Consider the following 21,463-nt stretch of genomic DNA (forward strand, 5'->3'; position numbering starts at 1 on the left):
ACAGAAATGATTTTAAGCCAGCCTCCCTATTAACTCACTCTCATTCTACTGTGACCAAACATGCCTGGATTTTTTTCTCTATCTTCTGAAAAATATGTAAAAATACATCAAATGTCTATACAAATTATGGTCCTGCCCAGAATTATCTACAGCATGGAATGGGATGGATACAATCTACAGGATATGTGAAATAAAGCAATAAATACTCTACGGTTTTTCCATTCCATATTCCCTAGACTATCTTTAAGAGTTAATAGGTAAAATGTAAAACTTTAGCCTGATGTATATCTATTTTATATGGTCCAAAGAAATCAGGGTATCAGTGTCTTTTGCTTTAGATTATTGCATTTCATCATCACACTCTTTTTATGTATCCATTGTCCAGTATAATTTCATCTCTATATGTTTTTGAAATTTATATGAGACCTCTTCCTACCTTATCTACTAAATCCTTTCCCAAACATAGACTGCAGGAACACCCTAAAGACATAATAAAAAGAATTTAAAGCACTTGAATGACACTCTTTGTTTATCTAAGTAGATGTATACATAGCAATACATTCATTTAAATAGATTTAATGATTTTTTTTTTTTTTTTTTTTGTGGTATGCCGGCCTCTCACTGTTGTGGCCTCTCCCGTTGCGGAGCACAGGCTCCAGACGCGCAGGCTCAGCGGCCACGGCTCACGGGCCCAGCCGCTCCGCGGCACGTGGGATCCTCCCGGACCGGGGCACAAACCCGTGTCCCCTGCATCGGCAGGCGGACTCTCAACCACTGCGCCGCCAGGGAAGCCCAATTTAATGAATTTTTGCTCAGCATATACCACTTGGACAATAGTCTTAGCCCATAAGGAACTTAAAATCTTGTTGGGAGGTAAGTTGTGCAAACTCATATGCCTTCACGGCCCAACCAGGTAACAGATGTTGACCTAGACAAGTGTAAATGATAGGGAGTGGTGGAGACCATAGAGAACTAGTGATTGCATGCCTTATTTAAAGGAATCCCAGTTCTAGTGATTGCATGCCTCATTTAAAGGAATTCCAGTTCGGTACTTTTAAAAGCCATTGTGTTGGGCAAATAAAACATTTTTCTGGGAAAATTCAACCCGTTGGGTAGGACTTAATCTGTGGACAGCCAGCTTTTCAGTGTTTCAGTTATCTCTTGCTGTAATGAGCTGTGTAATAATGAACCACCCCCAAAGTTAGAGGATTAAAGCAACAGTAATTATTCATTTTTCTTTCGCGGTTCTGGTGGCCACTAGGCGCAGCTGGGTGGTTCTTGCTCATGGCGTTGCATGTAGTTGCAGTCAGATCGTGGCTGGGACTGGAGTCACATGGGAGGCCTCCTCTCCTAGTCTAGTGGTTGGTGCGGGCTGCTGCCTGGAAGGCCTACTAGGCCTCTCCATGTGTACTGGGCTTCTTTGTGGCATGCTGATTGAGCCAGAAACTTTGAAGAGCAAGTTTCCTGAAAAAGAAGGAGGGAGGGTGAATATGAGTTTACCGGGGGAACTTGTATTGCCTTTAATTGCCTAGCATTGGAAGTCACGTGGTGTCATTTCCACTGCATTTTATGCTTTAGAAGAGAGTCACCAAGACTATCCCATAATCAAGGGGAGAGGAATTTAGAGTCCACTTCTTAATGGGAGGAGTGTGAAAAAAATTACAAACACGTATTAAAACCAGCACAGGTAGGCTTAGGTTAGAGAATAGTAAAACTAAATATATAATAAACTCAGATATAATCAGGGAGATGTACGAGATATTTAACGGCTGGCTTGGTGTGGGAACTGTCCAATTAGAAGAAGTAAAGGCATCCACAACTGGTAGGCTCTGTTAGTGCACCTACTTAGTATCAGCTCTGGGTATAATCAGGGCTCCAAACGTGTCCTAGAGCCAGCAGGAGCTCTGAGAAGTCAGGGAAGGTGAGATCATGCATCTTGTATAAGATGTTTTAGGAATTCTTGCTGAAACTTCAGAGGCCCCATCAGGCTCCATCTGGTTGTTTGATTTCTTTGTTTTGTCTGCCTTTGTCCGTCAGAAGTTAGAAGCATTGTTCCTATATATGGCTCTTAGCCTAATGTTTTGAAAGTTTATTCTTTGCTAAAGGGAGGGGAGTTGGGAGGGATGGGAAGAGAAGAGATGAGCTCTAGGAATACACATCATCTTTGGTACATACTATGGTTCAGTCCAATGTCATTTAGAAGCCATGTTGAGAGGCACCTGGATTCTCCCCTCTTGACCCAGAGAGCAGACATAACAAATGCTGGGTTCTTTGCGTGTTAGTTTTCTGTTGCTGCTGTAATGAATCACCACAGCCTTATCGGCAGCTCAGAGCAACACGAATGTATTCCCTCACCGTTCTGTAGGTCAGAAATGTGGGATGGCTTGGCTGGGCTCTCAGCTGCAGTCTTCAGAAGGCTGAAGTCAAGGTGACAGCTGGCTGGGCTCTTAGCAGGAGCCTCTGGGAAGAATCCTCTTCGATTCTCATCGTAGAACTGAGGTTCCTACTTCTTTGCTGGCTGTCAGCTGGGAGCCACTCTTAGCTCCTAGAGGACTCTCTCCCCACTCCTTGCACGTGGCAGCTGCATGTCACAGCCAGCCACAGCATGTCAAATCCTTCTCACCCCTGGAATCTCTCTGACTTCCCGTTCTGCAGCATCTCTTCTGACTTTCTCCCCTGTTGCATCTCTAGGATTCCAGCCAGAGAAGGATCCGCACTTTTAAGGACTCATGTGATTAGATTGGGCCAACCTGGGATAATCTAGGATAATTGCTCTATTTTAAGCTTCTTGACCTTAATTACATCTGCAAAGTCCTTTTTGCCATGTAATGTAACATAGTCACAGGATCCAGGGATTAGGTCATGGACATTTTTTTGGGGGGGCCATAATATTACCTACTACAGGTAGTGACATTAGGGCAATAAAAGTGCTTTCCCTGTACTTTTCTCCTCAGAAAAGTAAGCCAGCCAGTAAGTGTGTGTCAAACATTAGGGTTTATTGAAATACTCATCCTAAATTTGAAGGAAAAGAATATACATTTTATGGAAGTGAGTACAGGTTTCAGCTTTGACAAGAGGAGGCACTCTGTTTTGATTTCCAGTGATGTCTCCAGTATAATATAATGCTTAAGAGAACTGGTTTGAAGTCAGACAGACTAGACCTTGTGCGAGCATATAATGCTTGTAAGTCTCATTGTCCTCTCCTGTGAGATAGGCTAATAATTCCTGTAGTTTCTATGGGGAAAACCTATGACTAGAAAGTGCATAGGACGTGGTAAGTGCTCCGTGAATGTTAGCTGCTGCTGCTACTACTACTAGTGATAATAATAGGATGACAGTCATGGGCTTCTTTATAAGGGGAGAAGGTATGGGTGGACCAACTAGAATCCACACTTGGATTTCCTACCAGTTTCATGTTAGTCTGACATAAATTATCAGTCTGACATAATTATTCTATTAGACATAAATTGGTAAAATGCTTGTTCTGAAAAGGGATTTACAGAAGTTTATTTTGAGCAGTTTAGCTTAAGACAAATGCTTGGTTTTAATCATAAACAGCAGTGCCCGAAACTCACAGGCATCTAAGTCAGGGGTCAGCAAACTATGGCTTGAGGGCTAAATCTTGCCTGCTGCCTGGTTTTGTATAGCCCATGAGCTAAGAGTGATCTTTAGAGATAAACGTCTGTGGTTGATTTGATGGTAGGAAGCACTAACTTTGAACCTCAAAGCATAACGTTCTCCTGCCTCTAAGGAATTTCATTCTTCTCATTACTAGGCCAAAAATTGTACTCGATTATTTTTTTTTAAAGGGAACTTAATTTTATTTATTTATTTATTATATTTGGCTGTGTTGGGTCTTCGTTGCTGCGAGCAGGCTTTCTCTAGTTGTGGTGAGCAGGGGGCTACTCTTCGTTGTGGTATTGGGGCTTCTCATTGCGGTGGCTTCTCTTGTTGCGGAGCACGGGCTCTAGGTGCGTGGGCTCAGTAGTTGTGGTTCGCAGGCTCTAGAGCGCGTGCTCAGTAGTTGTGGTGCACGGACTTACTTGCTCCACGGCATGCGGGATCTTCCTGGACCAGGGCTCGAACCCGTGTCCCCTGCATCGTCAGACGGATTCTTAACCACTGTGCCACCAGGGAAGCCCTGTACTAGATTATTATATTTTGACTTTCATCAATAAAATTTTATAGAAAAGTTTCTCTCACTATGGAAGTACCTATATAATGTCCTTGATTTTTCCTCTTGGTCCATGAAATGACTAAATGTTTACCATCTGTTTACAGAAGAAATTTGCTGAGTCTGATCTAAGTAACTTCCTGTGCATTTAAAATGCAGTGTAGACTCTTCATAGCTGGAAGGTACTCCTAAGATATCTTAATGCCATAGCTTAGTTTTATAGCTGAAACTGAAGATAGGCCACTTTTCCACCACAACCCAGCTAGTTAGTGATAGAGGCAGGATGAGCCATTAGATCTTTTGGTGCTTAAATCAGTAAACTTTCTACTGGAGCAGGCAGACCCTCTAGGTACCATGGTTGTGCTTTATTATCTCTCTTTACATGGACTTCTATGTTGTCACCAAACTCAAACCTTTAATGGACAGGTCAGAGGTGATGCAGCATGGAAAACTCAGCTGTCCCATGGACCCATTGAACAGGGCCTGGCAAACATCAGCTTGTTGCTGTGTTTCCATCTGTGGGGAGATCCCTTTAGATTCTAGAATTTTTCATTAAAGCTGTTTCAGAAGCCCTGGTGCTTTTTTACATTACGTTAGTAACAGTGAATAACCAGGCATGTTCAGTTTAGGATGAGATTGTTCATTGAGCAGAGCAATAACCCTAAACTGAGGTGATAATTTCCCTGCGTGTCGAGCTTCCCCATTGTTCCCTGGTTATTTGCTAATAAATCCCACCACATTGTATGTGTTTCACCGCCCTCCTGCCTGGACAATGATGATCACTTGGTGGTGGTTGTTTCTCTGTCTACAGGTGGTTTACAAATCCAACGACTGTCAATGCCTTCTACAGCGCATCCACCAACCAGATCCGTGAGTACTGGTTCCTTGTCTCCTTGTTAATGTGCTACAAAATGGGTGGAACTTTTCCATGACTGTGACTTAAGAGTAGGGCACTCTTTATTTCCTCCCAGCAGTGACCAGGTATGTCGGTGAAGGAAGTTTGTTTCCCTACCCATATGTCCAATTTTCCTCATTACCTTATAAGTTTTTTAAAAAAAGCTTTATATAACCATTAAGTTAAAAAGAAAACAGCTACAGTAAATAAAACTGCAGTGATGTTGGCCATGAAAAGGAACAAGCTTCCACTTTTCTTTCATAATGGTCTTACTGATTTTTGTTTTATTTATTACTAGGACTGATGGGAAAAACGATCAGGTAGCTGGGGAGAATTTAGAAGCTGTTAGAAAAGCTTTGAAATGCTCTAATTAATCCTGGGATGTAAAGTCTTGAGTTTCTTTTATTTACATGTATTAGGTACATAATTATAACTACGATGATAAGTTAAAAATTATTAAAGGTCAGATTGGCACAGATTAAAAATCTAACAGCACCAAATGTTGGCGACAGGGACACATACTGCTGGTGGAAATGTACATCGGTCCACCCACTTTGCTGCACAATTGGGCAACACCTAGAAAAGCCAACTATGGGCACGCGTGTCTGTGAATGTCACTTGAGCCCTTGACATGTGCACTAATGCTGTTACTCGAAGTGTGGTCCCATGATTATTAGCAATAGAGTCCCAGGGGAACTTGTTAGAAATGCAAAATCTTGGGCCTCACCTTAGACCTGTTGTTCACAAACCCTGGACGTGGGGCTCAGAAAACTGTTTTATTAAGCCCTCCAGGTGAGTCTAACATAGTTGGGGAAGCAGTGCCCTAGAGAAGTCGTACATGTGGAGGCCCACGTGAGAATGGTTACAGCAGTGTTGTTTATAATAGCAGCAAAAGGGGAATAACCTATGTGGCCCTCCAAAGGAGAATGAATCAAAATGTGTCATGTTCACACAAGGGCATGCCAGACAGTGGCGAACAATGAGTGACCAGAGTGACATGTATTAACGTGGATGAAGTTCACAAATAATAGGTTGTGTGTGTGAAAAAAAACAACTTGGAAAAATATGTGGAGTATGATATCATATAAATAGAGTTCAAAAGCATGCAGAACAGTTCTATATATTGTCTAGAGGTACATCCACATGTAGTAAAAGCCTGAAGACGTTGACGAGAGTGACAGAGCCCGAGTGCAGGCTGCTAGTGACCTGCTGTGGGAGGGCGGGCTGCCGCTGCACGTCTTCCGGTGCCCCCCTTCACTCCCTAGTGTGGTGAGCACCTCTAATCTCATGGTGTTAAGCATGTCTCTAAGCTGTTTGTTGAGCGCGGGAGATAGAATTTATAAGGAGTTGCTCCCCTTGATTGTGCCCTCACCGTCTCCCCCCGAGCCCCTGTAATAGCCTCCTCGCTTGCCTCCCTGCTTCTGAACTTATCCCCCTTTGGTCTATTCTAAATGTAATATCACAGCCATTTTAAGATGTCCTACAGTCATCTCATGTCCCTCCTTTGCTCAGAACCCGTTATCAGCATCCCATCTCACACAGAATAAAAGCCAAATTACTTGAAATGGCCCCGAGGCCTCTTATGATGCTGCCTTTATCTCCCCTCTGTTCCAGCCATGCTCGCCTCCTTCCTGTTCCTAGAGCACGAGACACTCTTCCTTACAGGCATTTGTACTCAGGGTTCTCTTTGCCTTGGAAAACTTCTCCCAGTGATCCAAGTGGTTTGCGCTCCCACTTCCTTCAAATCTTTGCTTGAATGACACCTTCTCAGTGAGGCTTCCTGTCTACCCACTTGTGGTAGGTCCTCTGTGCTGGCCCTCATCCTGACAGGACTCCCTGGTCAGAGGGGACAGCCCACTCCCAGCAGGCACACCTTCTTAGAGTCGCCCTCGTGTGGCCACCTTGGAGAATGGCAGCCTCTGCCGGACTGCTCTGGGAGAGTAGTGAACAGGAAAGCAGTTAGCTGGCAGTGCATTATTATCATAAAAATACCATTGCTTTCTCCACCCCCCCCAGCTTTACTGAGGTATAATTGACAAATAAAAATTTTATATATTTAAAATATACAACATGATGCTTTTCTATAGCTCTGAGTTGAGAAGTAAGCTGCATGTGTTAATGGGAAATTATGATATTTTAGATATTACTTATAAATACTATTTATAATAATATAGGTTATATTTATATAACACGAATTATACCGATATCAATTGGAATAACTTACTGGGTGATAGAAAATTCTTTAAATTATCTATTTTAAAAGAAAATGGTTTACTTTGTACATGCAAAAGATTATATATAACATGCTAGAACACATAAAGTTACAAAGTATATAAGAAAACATATGAGAAAATAAATATACGTTTGTGAACCCACCACCCGTCCAAGAACTGGAACGTTCCTGATGCCAGTGCCTCTGTCTGCGCTCCTCAGTTTCCTCCTCCTCACCAGTTACGTAACCACTATTCAGATTTTTGTGTTTATTATTTTCTTGTATTTTGAAAAATAAATTTTAAACCATATGTATCCCTAAACAATATACTGTTTATTTTTACTTATTTTTAGCATAATAAAAATGGTATTCTATTGCATGCAATCTTAAGCAATTGTGCTTTCATTCAACATGTTTTTAAGATTCATCCAGGTAGCATGTGGCAGTAGGTTTTTCATTTTCACTGCTCTGTAACATTCCATGTATGACTGTACCCCAGATTACTTATCTGTTCTACAGACCTAAGCGTTCCCCTTTCCCCCGGTTTTTGCTATTATGAACTACGTTGCTCTGAATATTCTCATACATGTCCCCTGAAACAAGTGTTCGGGGCATATACTAGGAGTGGAATTACTGGCTTGTAGAGTATGCAAATATTCAACTTTACCAGATGACACCAAATGTTTTCCAGAGTGAGTGTTCCAAAGTACAGAAGTGTTTTCACCAGCTCTCATTTTCATCACTTCTTGGCATTGGTAGACAAAGTTTTCATCAATCTGGTGAATGTAATAGATCAGTTCTTATGCTAAACAAGGCACTGAGGTAGACTTCTCAGCAGTGCTTGCACACTGGCTTTCCAATGTCAGTGAATACTCACTGCTCTTGGGGGGTTTAAATCCTGCCTCCAGGATTCACCCCTGCTCAGCCTGTTTCTTTCTGGGGAGAGCTGATCTTTTCAGAGGTTTACTGAGGGAGCAGCCATTTCAGGGTAACCCAGTGGTTTCTCTAAAGCTCATGAGCAGAGGGGGTTTGGAATGAACAATTTGAAGCAGTATTTTAATTAAGAGATTCAAGCTGTTTCTGTTTTCCTAATGACCAGTGCTTGCTCTCATTGTAAATTGCATTCCCAGGCAAGATGACAAGGAATCCTGTGGGTGACATTTTTTTCTCCCTCCTTTCTGATTTTCTGGACTATAAATTAAGACAGGTGGAGTTCCTTACACATTTCCCCACTGGGTTTCCTGGGACTCCCCCCAGCCCCCAAGTACCACCTTTTTGCTTCACTGAAGAAGTGAAAAATGGAGGTGATTTTCTAAAATGAACATCTTTATTGATTAGGGGCTGATTCTGACAGCATGTGGCCATCTGTTTAATTGGGTTTCACATCTAAGATGTAACTATACTTAGTAACGTGATTTATGAGAATTTCATTCAGTTCGCATTGTCATTTTCTGATTTATGCCATTTAAGTCAGCTTCTGCATGCAGTAGAGACTTGAGTAGAAAATAGAAAAACCTGTAGGGTTTTTGTTTGTTTATTTGTTTGTTTTGGCAAATCCATGCCTATATGTGAAACCCTATGATTTGTGGTGATCTTTCAATGTTAGATTTTTGCAGGGTGGTTATAGCTTCTTATTTTTCTACCCTTGTCAAGCTGGGTAGCAATGTCTTCAGACACAGAGTGTAGTGTGAAATAATGATGATTTAAGTCTGCTGTACGGGGAGTTATACTCAGGAGCTGTTGCAGAATTTAATTATATTTGACCTGATAAGGTGGTTAAACAGGAAAACAAGGAGCTGAGGTTATTGGTGCCTAAGCTTGTGCTACCCTAACCTTACTGTGATAAATGCAAAGCTGGTCCTCCTGCGTTTATTTTATTTTATTTTATTTGGCCATGCTGCGTGGCATGCAGGATCTTAGTTCCCCGACCAGGGATCGAACCCGTGCCCCTTGCAGTGGAAGCGCGGAGTCGTAACTGCTGGACCTCCAGGGAAGTCCCAGGTCTTCCTGCTTTTAGTAGGAAGACATAAGCTCGATGGGAGACCTTGAGTGCCACTGATTTAGTTGCATGACCTTGGTCAAGGTGTTTCTCCTTCCTGACCCCTCTTGTCCTCATCTGTCACATGTTGAGGTTACCCTGTCCACAGAGTTTTTGGTAGGATTTAACAAGATCAATTTGAAAAGTGCCAGCATATTGTCAAGGTCAGGGTTTTGTATATCAAAAACTGGCACGCCCGCCACTAATGCCTGGGATAGCCAGTCTGTCACAGGATACACAGCGTGTATATGAAGATTGTGGGAGGGGCGTATTTTGAACTTTTGTTCTCAGAAGGTTTTATACATTAAAACAATATTTTTGTACATTAAACAGTTACGACTCATTTGGAAAAGTATTTGTCAGTTTGTTGATGTCTCCTGTCACCCAGAAATTCCACTCTTGATAAGATGAATGGATCCTGATGCCCACCAGGAGACATGTACACAATGTTCATAGCAGCAAAAATCTGGAAAGAACCTAATTTCCATCAACAGAAGGGTAGGTAAATAAACCGTGCTGTATTCATACAATTGAATATTGCACAGCACGGGAAAAGAACAAAGTGCTCCATGCTGCAGTGTGTAAGAACGCCGCTGACTTAATGGTGAGTGAAACACTGCGTGGTTCCATTCGTATGAAGTTCAGGAACAGGCAAACAAATCTGTGATCTAAGTGATAAAAGTTAAAATAATGGCTACCTTTGTTTTGGGGGGTATTGACTGAGAGGGGGCATAGGAAACATTACCTTGATCTGGGAGGTGGTTGCACAGGTGATACTTGTGTAAAACACTCACTGTGTTCTACCATTAAAATTTGTTCCTTTACTGTACGTATGTGACACCTCAACATAAACAGTAATACCCCCATTCTCCCTTAAAGATTTTTAGAATAGCGTGTAGCATGCATAGACATTTGGGCTTATGACAGTTCACCTCAGGCCAAGCTGCCAGAGGTGTGGACGAGGGATCGGCAAATGTTTTCTATAAAGGGCCAGATAGTAAATATTTTTGGCTTTGCAAGCCATATGGTCTCTGTTGCAAATTCTCACCTTTGCCATTGCAGCCATAGACAATTCATAAACAAATGAGCGCGGCTGTGCTCCAGTGAAACTGTTTACATGGCTGTAGTTTGCCAATCTGGTGTAGAGCACTGTGAGAGGATGGGATCTAGGGACCCTCGTAGCGTGTTTCTGACCCAGCTTCCAGAGTACTTTGGATCTAATCAGGTGGTCTTACGGGAGGCAGGAGGGTGAGCCTGAGGGGAGAGCCGCTTACATTTGGTTTTCATTTCCGCTAATATAGACTGGTCTTTAGAATAAAATTCATTTCATGTATTCAGTATCAATGTGTATCTGCATAGTGCCTTATAACAATATTAGTTTTTTATCTTCGTAGGTCTCAAATCATATCAAGGAATTATTTTAAGCAAACAAAACGTTGGCTTGAAAACAAGCAAGGCCTAAGGGCTAAAACCAATGATTTTTTATTATCTTTGCTCTTGTACACAAGGGATTTAGTTGCCTCAGTTTAATCACAGATACTCTGCTAAGGAAGATAAGCCTTTGTGCAGAGGCTGGGCTAACGCTGGCATCTAACTATAAAATTAATCCTGAAATCAAGCATAGATTTGTTTTGCTGTTAGGGAAATAACTGTGTTTCAGACTGGTAGAATTTCTCATACTTTGCTGACTCTGCCTAAAACCATAAAGTAGAAGCCAAGTTAGCAAATACTCACCTGTGGCCTCTACTGGACTTTAATGAAATTAAATCCCTGAATGCACTTGACAATCTATTTGGGTAGAATTGGAAAATAATCTCCCATAGTTTTGGAGCTACAAGGAAGGAAACTTAAGTGGCCACCTAATCCAGACTTCTCATTATCTAGAAGAGATCCTGACAGAGCAATTCTTAGTAATTTTTTCGCCTTATTCACTTAATATTTATAGAGCCCCCAGTGATTCTCGCTTCCCGTGTGTTCACACCCCTGTGTAGTCTCTCCAACACTGGATGAGGCTGACCTCTGTAAGTAATAGGATACTGTGGAAATGACAGGGTGTGACTTCTGAGGCTGGGTCATAAAAGACATCTGGCTTCTGCCTTGCTGTCTTGGATTGATCACTCTGGGGGAAGCCAGCAACCATGTCATGAGGGCCCTCAGGGAGCTGGTGGAGAGGGCCACATGTGAAGGACCTGAGGCCTCCTGCCCATGACCAGCACTGTGTGCGCATGCCATCTTGGAAGCGTATCCTCCAGTCCAGCCAAGCCTTCAGGTGATTGCAGCCCACGCTGACATCTTGACAGCAACCGCTTGAGAGACCCTGAGACAGACCACACAAATAAGCTGTTTCCGAATTCTTGACCCAGAGAAACTGTGAGATAGTAAATGTTTATTGTTTTGAGCCACTATGTTTTGGGATCCTTTGTTATATAGCAAGAGATAAGTAATACAGACATTACAACTTCCCAGGTACTGAGTTCAGTGCTAGGTTTTTAATATGGTATGGTGTAGTGGTTAAGAGTGTGGGCTTTGATTTTGAATCCTGGCTTGGCCACTGATAACTTGCAACCTTGGGCACGTTACTTAACTTCTTTAAGCCTCAGTTTAATTATCTATAAAATAGAGATAATAGTAGTGACTATCCTATAGGGTTGTCGTGAAGATTCAAGGTGATAATGTATACAAAATGCTTGGAAGAGAAACTGATTTGTAGTAGGTAGTCAATAAATCTTAGCTGTTAGGATTCCTTGCTTTTGAGAAGTGGGGAGAGACAGACTTGTTACCAGTCATTTATAAGACATCATGGTGAGTGTGCAACAGAAGGCTGTGCAGTGCATCCTGGGAGCCACGGAGCAGTGTGTAAATTATCTAGGGGAGTGAAGGTTGGCTTCACGGTGAAAATGGCATTTGAGTGGGCTTTGAAAGGAGAAAAATTCTGTAGGCAAAGTAGGTAGGTTGGGACATGCAGAAGTACTGGCTGGTGCAAAGGCAACACACGCGGAGCATGGAGCAGGAACGGGTGGTGAGATGCTCACAGTTGCTGGGGCACAGACTGCATGTGGTAGACGGGGGATGGGGCAGAAGGCATGACGCGAGGTGAAATGTAGCAGAAGTAGATGAGGACCTTGTAAGCCATACTGAGGAACAGGCCATAGGGAACTGGTGTAGTTTTCTTTGAGAGGCAGGAAACTTCATTTTTGGTTCCTTGGTCTTAGTCTTAAAGATCATGGCTTGGAAGATCATGGCTTGGAGACGGGAAAGATTGAGACCCCCTACGCCAGCTAGGAGTTTGGCAGGTGGTTCAAGAGAAGGATGGGGAGGGTCTGAACCTAGGCAGTGGCAGCAGTGAGGGGAAACAGGGAATGGGTAAGTTAAATCCCAAAAGATTGTTCTCAAATAATTGTGTAGTGATAATACAGGTAGTTTCCCAACTTTTCCACTGATGCTTTGAAGGACTCCCATAAAATGGAGAGTATAATTGCGCTGTGCAGCCATTCTTCACTGAGAACCATTAATGTGCCAAGCATTGTGCTGGATACTTTAGCATATGTTGTCTCTGATCTTCAGTAGGTCTATCTATAAGCCTGATACTGTGGGCCATTTTACAGAAGAGGAAACTGAAGCTCAGGGAGGCCAAGTTAACGTGCAAAAGAGCGCACAACTAGTAAGTTGCGGAGATGGGAGTATAACCCAGCTTCTCTGATTACGTGCTCTAGGTCTTCAGCCTACACTGTTCAATGCCAGATAAGAAATGTGAGAATTACGTGAAATGATACATGTGAACACACTGTGAAAAAGTTGAAAGCATGGTATAATTGTATGTTAGAGTAATGATTATATTCTGCCCTCACCCATGTAGTGGGGCATTGTTTGTTTGGTATGGAAACAAGATATTATGGGATGTGGGGACAGCCAGGGGGTGAGGATCAGAAGGTCAGGCGGTCTTCAGGTCGTGCTGATTTCATGTCCTAAAGGGCTGTCACGTCAAGCAGCAGTCGATTTTTGCCGTCTCTAAGAGTGCTGTTCTCTGCAAGCCCTTTGGCTATGCCCGTGATCTCCTTCCATCCTTGGATTCCGATGGGGTGGGGACGTTATTTGAGAGATTTCATAAGCTACCTTAACAAGAATATTTTGAGCTACTCTCCCAAAACGTTGTCCTTCACAAAATTTACTCTGAAATTTAAAAAAAATTTGTTAAGTGAGTTGAAGTTAAGTCATGAGCAAAGTTCAAATAGTTTGCAGAATTGCCACATGATGCACTTAGCAAGGTTGTGGGACACCTGCTACAACTATTTTCAGATGTTCTTGTCCTGGTCTAGTCAAGGACTCTGTACGCCCTAATTACAGCCCCCTGTCTCTAAGGCCCGACCAAGGAGGTGGCTGAGAATGACATTCTGGGTAGTGCCACCGAGGGACAAGCTGCCTTTCAGTGGGAAGCCCTGCAGTCTCATGGCATTCCTGTAACTGTTGAGTCCCCGGACCGATGCCTGGAGGGACGCATTTACCACCTGCTGTGCACTTGTGAAAACACTCTCGTGGGGCAGGACGCCTGCTGTTTCCAGACAGAGGACTGGGCAGGTTCGCTGCAGGGCTGGTAGCAGAAAGCACAGAATGGCTTTCAGGGTCAGTTTGATTCAAGAGGTGGGGGGTGAGTGGGACACACACTGGGAGCGACCTGGCTGTGAGCCCGAGTGAGCAGAGCATCAGGAAGCTGGAAAGGAGCCATGGCCAGGGAGTCAGGGAACAGTCTCACTAATTGGTCTTGAAGGTCACAGTCTCACTTGTCCTCCCTTGAAAAAAATCAATTGTCTTTGACCCTTAATACAAAAGTAGTTCACATTTACTGTGGAAAATCTAGAAAATTTTAGATAAGCTAAAAATATTTTAAAAGTTAATCATAATTTAAAAATAGCTACAGTTAATAATTTTGTTGAATCTCTCTCAAACTTATGTTTATCTACATACTTAAAAATTGAAATTAACTATGGACTCGTCCAGTTAAACTGTTTTTTCCCACTGAAAGTTGTAACAAGTATTTTTTTCATTTGTCACATATTCTTCTAAGTTCCCATGCAGAGTATTCCACCATATAAAAGCACCTTACTTTCTTTAATTTCCTACCGAAAGACATTAAGGCTGTTCCACTATTGTTAAAAAAAAACCCAAAACTCTGTGATGAGTTTTGCGGCTAAGTCTTTGTGCAAATCTGAGACTGTTCTTTAGGGTAGATTCCTAGATGTGGAGGAATTGCTGAGTCAAATGGTATGCTCAATTTAAGGGATTTAAAAATGTATATTATCCTACTTCTCTTGAGAAAAGTGGTACCAGTTTATATTTTCACTAACAATAGATGAGATGGGTTTCTTTTACCATCGTAAAAGATACTGTTAGGCATCGTAAAGATACTGTTGGAGGAGATGAATAAAGAGACTCAGTTTTTTTCTTTTTCTTTTTTTTTTGGTCTAATTGATAAGGGGAAAATGTTAGTCACATTTTCATTCTTGAGACCATTATCTCACCCCCAGATATGGCTCAGTGACCCCACACAGGCATTTGTTGAGCATCTGCTGTTTTCCCAGGCCTGGACTGAACATCACTTCCTCTAGTGTCAGTTTTGAATACCTAGGACAGCAGTTGTGTGCATGAAAGGACTTGTTGGTACGTGAGTAGAGTATGAGATACTGAGCTGCATAGTGGTTCTCAAAGTGTGGCCCCTGTATCAGCATCACCTGTGATAAATGGGCTTTACCTGGTCCCATCCGTGACCTACCAAATCAGAAACTCTGGGGGTGCGCCCAGCAATTTATGTTTTAAGAAGATTTTAACCATCAAACCTCCACTAGATGCTGAAATTCGAGAACTGCTGAGCTATAAAATTGCAGTTCAAATGCAAAAGAGGTCAAACTTGGTTGGGTAAAGGTAAGGAGGCTAACTTGTCCTGGTTTGCCTGGGACTGTCCCAACTTTAGCACTGAAAGCTCCACATCCCAGGAGCCCCTTCAGGCCTGGGCAGACAGGGATGGTTGGTTATGCTGGTAAAGAAGAAGGGGTTCTCTTTGTTGCAGCCTGGAGGTAATTCTGGCAGGAAAAGAATAGAAGAGCCCGAAGAGTAGATTTCAAGACGGAGGGCAGATTTTAGAAGCTGCTTTCAGCTCGTCAGTTCTAGGCTGATAGATCTGGTGGCAGGAGGTTACCTGCAGGAAGCCGGCAGATGGCTAGGGCATCTTGCTGGATCCCTTGACATGAGTCACAGCTGTTAGAACTTGATCTTTTCTGGAAAGGGGAGGGTTGGCATTCACCAAATTACTGCAAGATGCCAAATTGAAAAAAAAGCCACTATTAATCTTAGCAGTGAGATGACAATGAAATCCCTTTACAGCAAAAAACATAACCAAAAGTGCTTTGTAACTGCAGCAATTTCCATGTCCCTACTGATGGCCCCCTAGATTCTAGAAGAATGGTATCTGGCTTATCTGATTATAAGAACTAATCCTGAATAAGATGTGACACTCATTCTCTCTTAGAGTGAGCATTCATCCTGGATTTTCCAAAGCAGTTGCAATTAAAACTGTTTTTGTCCTTTTGTACAATCATAATTTATAAGCCGTGTAAAATTTCAGTTTTGAAAGAGTAGTATGCAAAATTATAATAAAAATATCTAGTCATATGTTACGAGCACAGTGTTGAGGAGCAGTGAAGAGAGGAGAATGAGACAGGAGGGCTAATTTATATACATCAGTTATTTTTCCTAAACCAAGGTTTCTGAACTTGTTTGCATATTAGAATCATCTGGGGAACTTTGAAAACATACTGCTGCTCAGGGCTCCATCCCAGACACTGTGGCTTGATAGGTCTGGGGCAGGGGCTTGGACATGGGTATATTTTTAAAAACCTCCCCGAGGGATTCTAATGTACAGTTGGGGTTGAGAATCCTTATTCTGATCGAAGCCAGTGGGTCTCAACTAGGAGATGCACCGAAATAACTGGGGGCCTGTTGAAAGCTCTGGTCCCTACTGATCTTACAAATTTTTTGCCCATTAGCATACACACGTGTACAGATAACCCCTTTTCCAAAACACGCCTGTGCGTCTACTCCCGTGTATCCAGTATTTCTTTACTGACTTTAAAAGACATTTCAGTTAAAAATACACTTTTAGAGAGCTTTGGTATCAGTTCACCTTCCTGTTTAGATTTTGCAAAATGGAATTTTTTTTCTAGTTACGGCCTTTCCCCCTCACTGGATTGTAGGTTCTTTGAGGACATTTGTATGTTCAAAAGTTACCTGAGTGGCTTGGAACATCATAGGTGCTCAGTAAATGTTAGTGGTCACTGGTTATTTATGGAAGTTGCATCATCATAACCAAACCAAACTTCTCCCAGTAGTTTTTATGATGGTATTTAAATATATTAACATCTCCAAAATTAGAGTCATAAACTATGTTCACTTAGTGAACTATAGAACTTGGAGCTATTGGGCAGGACAAATAAAATAAACAAGTCAGCAGAATTAACTACAGGTGGATCTCACCAGGAAGTACAATAATGTTGCTAAGATGGTACATCAGCAGTAAGCCTTGGAATGTAGATTGATACATGGATGAGTTCAGTAATATAAGCATATACTTAATGCTTTTGAAAATAACTGTCATGACATGTACTAGAATAAAGTCACATTAATACACCAATAAATCCATGCAAAAGACCAAACATTCTGTTATTTGACAAGACTAATAATATAATACAATGTATTGATACAGTCAGCCCCTCAATAAAAGTATGACAAACACCCATAGTGATACACACTCCATGGAAAACCCAAGTACCTCTCTGGGGAAAAAGCACCTACAGCAAATATGGAAACAGATTGAATTAAACAGTTGAGTGTGCACATTGGCCTACACATTCTCAAGCCCATTGGATTCTCCTTTAGAACCTCCCGGCTGTCAACTTCTTTTGGACTGAATTTACTTTGTCATTGGCCCCTGGCTGTGCCACTTCCACCCCTGAGGCCGCTGGAGAGATCCTAACTGAACAAATTCAAATAATGCTACTTCCTTCAAAGGAGTCAAAAGAGAGACTGAATTTGAGTGAACTGCTCCCAAATTTAGATGGAATTTGAGTTGCCTTGCACGATACAGTTGGCCCTCCATATCTAAAGGTTTCATCCGAAGGTTCAACCAACTGAGGATTGAATTCCACCCTTGGATATGGAGGGTATTAGTAAATTTTCAAAAGTTTGATGGAGAGAAAGGGAAGAAGCAGGTGCTCTGGGTTTTGAAGACTGGTATTGAAAGTTGGAGGTCTCCCATCTTGTTAAATCTGAACAAACACGGAAACAATGTTTCCAGTCTGTATGTTTCCAGTCTGACTACAGTTGTCTTAAAATAATCACCATTTGTAAGCGTCAATATATAAAAAACAAAACCCAAAACTTACAAGTAACAAAACGTTGGAAGAAAATGCTTTCAGAATACTTGCCACATGATAACTTTCTTGAACCACACACTTATGGAACTTAAAATTAATGTGGCAGTTATGTGAAAGCATACAAAGAATGTAGGGAAAAGAGATTATCTTCATTCAGTATTGTTAGGACCAAAGGACTCTGATCTAAATCAGTATTTTGTGTGAGTTTCTCTTTGTAGCATATGCCATAAAACCATAAAAGGGAAAATATCCTACTTTTATTCCTTGGTGTTACGGAGGGCTAAGAGGACATAGGGTGATGGAATTTGCATGGAGCTAGGCAGAGCTTTTCATCTTGTTAATATTTGCATTCTGATTAAGAGTTTATTGAAAAAAACGTGCAAACTTCAAAACCGCACTAGCTTGGCCATGATTGTAAGGGAATGGAACCAACAGAGTACCTAATCTAGAAGGTAAAGGAAAACCAGAACTTGAATAATGGAACATAGCCCCATTCTGGTATTGAATATGGAAACTTCAAGAAGTAGCACATTGGTAGTACTAATAGTGTCGTGTAATGTTTTAGACTTTGGCTAACATGCACTCATAGTTATAGGTAATGTTTAACCCCAGTCACCGTTTAGAGTTTCACAAAGTGCAGATTCCATTCACTCAACAAATACTTATTGAGTGCTTACCACGTGCCAGGCATTGTTTTGGAGATATTGCAGTGAGAGAATGGTAAAAATAAAAGTCCTTTTGTTATGGAGCTTGCATTCCAGTTGGGGAAAGACAGACAATACTTTATAAAGGATAAGTAAAATTTAGAGTATCATAGATGGTGGTACTATGATGAGCTATAAAGCAAGAAAGGGGGGTAGAATAATACTTTCCTCCTTTAAAAAGCACTAGGGAAGGCCTTAATGTGAAGGAGGTGACATTTGAGTAAATATCTGAAGCTAGTTTTGTACATAGTAGTGGGAAGTTCTGGGCTGGGGGGAGAGGGGTGGGAAAAAAGGGAAATTATTAATTTTTTCCCCATCTCTCCATACAGTTTGAACTCTCTATACCTGAGGATATATGTTTGTTTTCTTAGGTCTGAGCTGTGGGACAATGGGCTAATTTTGTTTTTTTCCTCTATATTTGCCTATACTAAAAAACCTAATTAATGTGATTTTACACTAGTAAAATGGACACTGAAACCCAGACACACTGAGGCATTTAACTTTTCCTGGAAAGATACAGCTACAGTTAGGATATAACTTTATGACTTTAAAGACCGACTAGTTGAACCTGACCCACTGAATGTGATCAGTTGTTTGGCAGTTGTGTCCTAAACAAAAGCACTCTATGGTCACCATTTTGCTAAGATTCCAACTAGGTTAGTCAGTATTCATTGATAGAGTTATGAGAAATGCCAGTAAAAACAAAAGGCTGACCCAAGTAGAAAGCCTAAAGCAGGCCTTGTGATTTTCCTACATACAGATTTGAGAAAGAGAATTTTTTGCTACCAAAGAGTGAGGTTGTTACAACATACAGATACCAATATTTTCTTTTGTCAGAATGTTAGTGTTTGGAATTATTTAACCACAGTCTGTATTTTTGCTTGAAATAGGAATTTGCTGGTATTGACAAATGTATGAGCAAAACACTACTATGTAAGCTTAGTTAACTATAAACTGTTTGGAGTAACCTTTAGAAGAAATTTCTGTAATACACACACCTATTTATCTCTAAAAGAGTTCATTTTATTTCTTTAAATATTTATGTATTTATTTATTTATTTTTGGCTGTGTTGGGTCTTCGTTGCGGCATGCGGGATCTTTCTTTGTTGCGGCACACGGGTTTCTCTCTACTTGTGGCTCACGGCCTCCAGAGCGCACGGGCTCAGTAGTTGTGGCGCGCGGGCCTAGTTGCCCCGCGGCATGTGGGATCTTAGTTTCCCGACCAGGGATCAGACCCGCGTCCCCTGCATTGGAAGGCGGATTCTTAACCACTGTACCACCAGGGAAGTCCCTAAAAGAGTTCATTTTAATTATACAAGTTGATTACCTTTGATTAATCAATATTTAAAACATTACATTTATGTCCAAAGCCCCTTTAACCACCCACCACCCCAAATCCCATTTAGCTCCAAGAGGTAAGTAACCACTATGACCACTTTGGTATGTATTTTACAGACCTTTTCTGTGAATTTTCATACATATACTCAAACTGATAGGATAGTTATCTTAAATATATAAATGGCATTTCTATATCTGTATCTATGCCTTGCTTTATTCCAACAGCATTTCTTCGAGAGTTTCCCACGCTAGAATATGGAGACCTGCCTCTTTCTTTTCATTTGCTGCACAGCAGTCCATAATATGGTTATACCATCATTAACTCATTCCCCTCCTGTTGAACATCTAGGTTGTTACACACTTTCCTCAGTTACAGCAATGCAGCAATAAACATATTTAGCCATGGCACCACAGTGCATGACAGCCAGTGACTGGGCCGTGGTTCTTGAAGTGTGGTTCCCAAACCATCAGCATCACATCACATCACAGGGGAACTTGTTAGTGATGCAAATTCCTAGCCACCTCTCTGGACCTACTGACTCAGAAGCTCTGAGGGTGAGGCCCAGCAATCTGTGTTTCAGTAAGTCCTCCAGGTGATTCTGATGCATGACAAAATTTGAGAACCGCTGGTGGGAATATATATGTGTACATATACACATAGATGTGTACATACGTAGTCAGTTCTGCTGTAATGCGACGTGTGGTCCCAAACATCACTGCACTATGCAAAACTGTGCAATAAAAGCCACAAGGCTTATGGGACAAATGGGGTTGGGGCACAGCAATCAAAAACTATCAGTGACACGTGAAAACAAAAGCTAGGAGCCTAATAAAAACGATAGCACGGTTTTACACGTGTTAAATGGGTAAATACATAAACGCTACAGTAAATGTGGTGCTTTCCCTTAAAAAACGACCTGAAGTTTGCTTGGGGAAGTTGGCACTGGAGGGCTTGCAGCTTGTGAGTTACTGTGTAGTGGTGGAAGGAGGTTTATCTGAAAAGTTTTAACACCAGATGTGGATGGGTAGGGCTTCTAACACATGGGGGACAGAGGTAGCTGGTCCATGTTGGGATGTGTGCGTTTTGTGTACTTTTGAGCAGCTCAGTTCATTTGGGTGCAGTTTTCTGCTTTCATCTAGCATTTCTCATGGACAAAATTGTGCATAAGAAAATGTGAAATTGGAGTTACGCTCCAGTCTTTTCCCTGCTACTTCAATCATGTTGGAACAAATTTACCTTTTCAATACAAGCGTTATAGCAGACCTGGCTCTATATACCTATGCATACATTTACACGTGTAGTACACATAAAAGGACTCATACGTGACAGAATGCTGTATTTACACTTAATATTTTTTTTGCTTAATAATATCTGTTAGAGCCTTTTTCTTATCAGCATGCAGTTACTCATTTTTTAAAATGGCATTTAAAGCATTGAGAGATGACTAAATTGCTTTCCAAAATGCTTGCAAGAATTTATATTCCCACCAACATGCTTCCTACACCCTGGTCAGTATTAGGTATTATTAAATTTATGAATTTTTGCCAGTCCGATAGTTAAATTTCTCTTTCCTCCCTCTCCTTCCCTCTCTCCTATCTCTCATGTTCATATGTGTGCGTACATACACACACACACACACACACACACACACACACACACACTTACATTGTGAGGAATG

At 41.6% G+C, this 21,463-nt stretch overlaps 1 protein-coding gene across 3 annotated transcripts in view; it reads left to right on the plus strand.

Moving 5' to 3' along the window:
* PHEX (phosphate regulating endopeptidase homolog X-linked) overlaps nt 1-21,463 on the plus strand; it is a 206,911-nt gene that overhangs the window by 144,146 nt on the left and 41,302 nt on the right. For all 3 annotated transcript variants that reach the window (XM_029239873.1, XM_029239874.1, XM_029239875.1), the window contains one exon: nt 4,986-5,044. In XM_029239873.1, the coding sequence (XP_029095706.1) occupies nt 4,986-5,044 (59 nt within the window). The remainder of the gene's footprint in view (nt 1-4,985; nt 5,045-21,463) is intronic.

The sequence above is a fragment of the Monodon monoceros genome, unplaced genomic scaffold (genome assembly GCF_005190385.1).
Source record: "Monodon monoceros isolate NGI ecotype Baffin Bay Population unplaced genomic scaffold, NGI_Narwhal_1 Super_Scaffold_22, whole genome shotgun sequence".
Classification (NCBI taxonomy): domain Eukaryota; kingdom Metazoa; phylum Chordata; class Mammalia; order Artiodactyla; family Monodontidae; genus Monodon; species Monodon monoceros.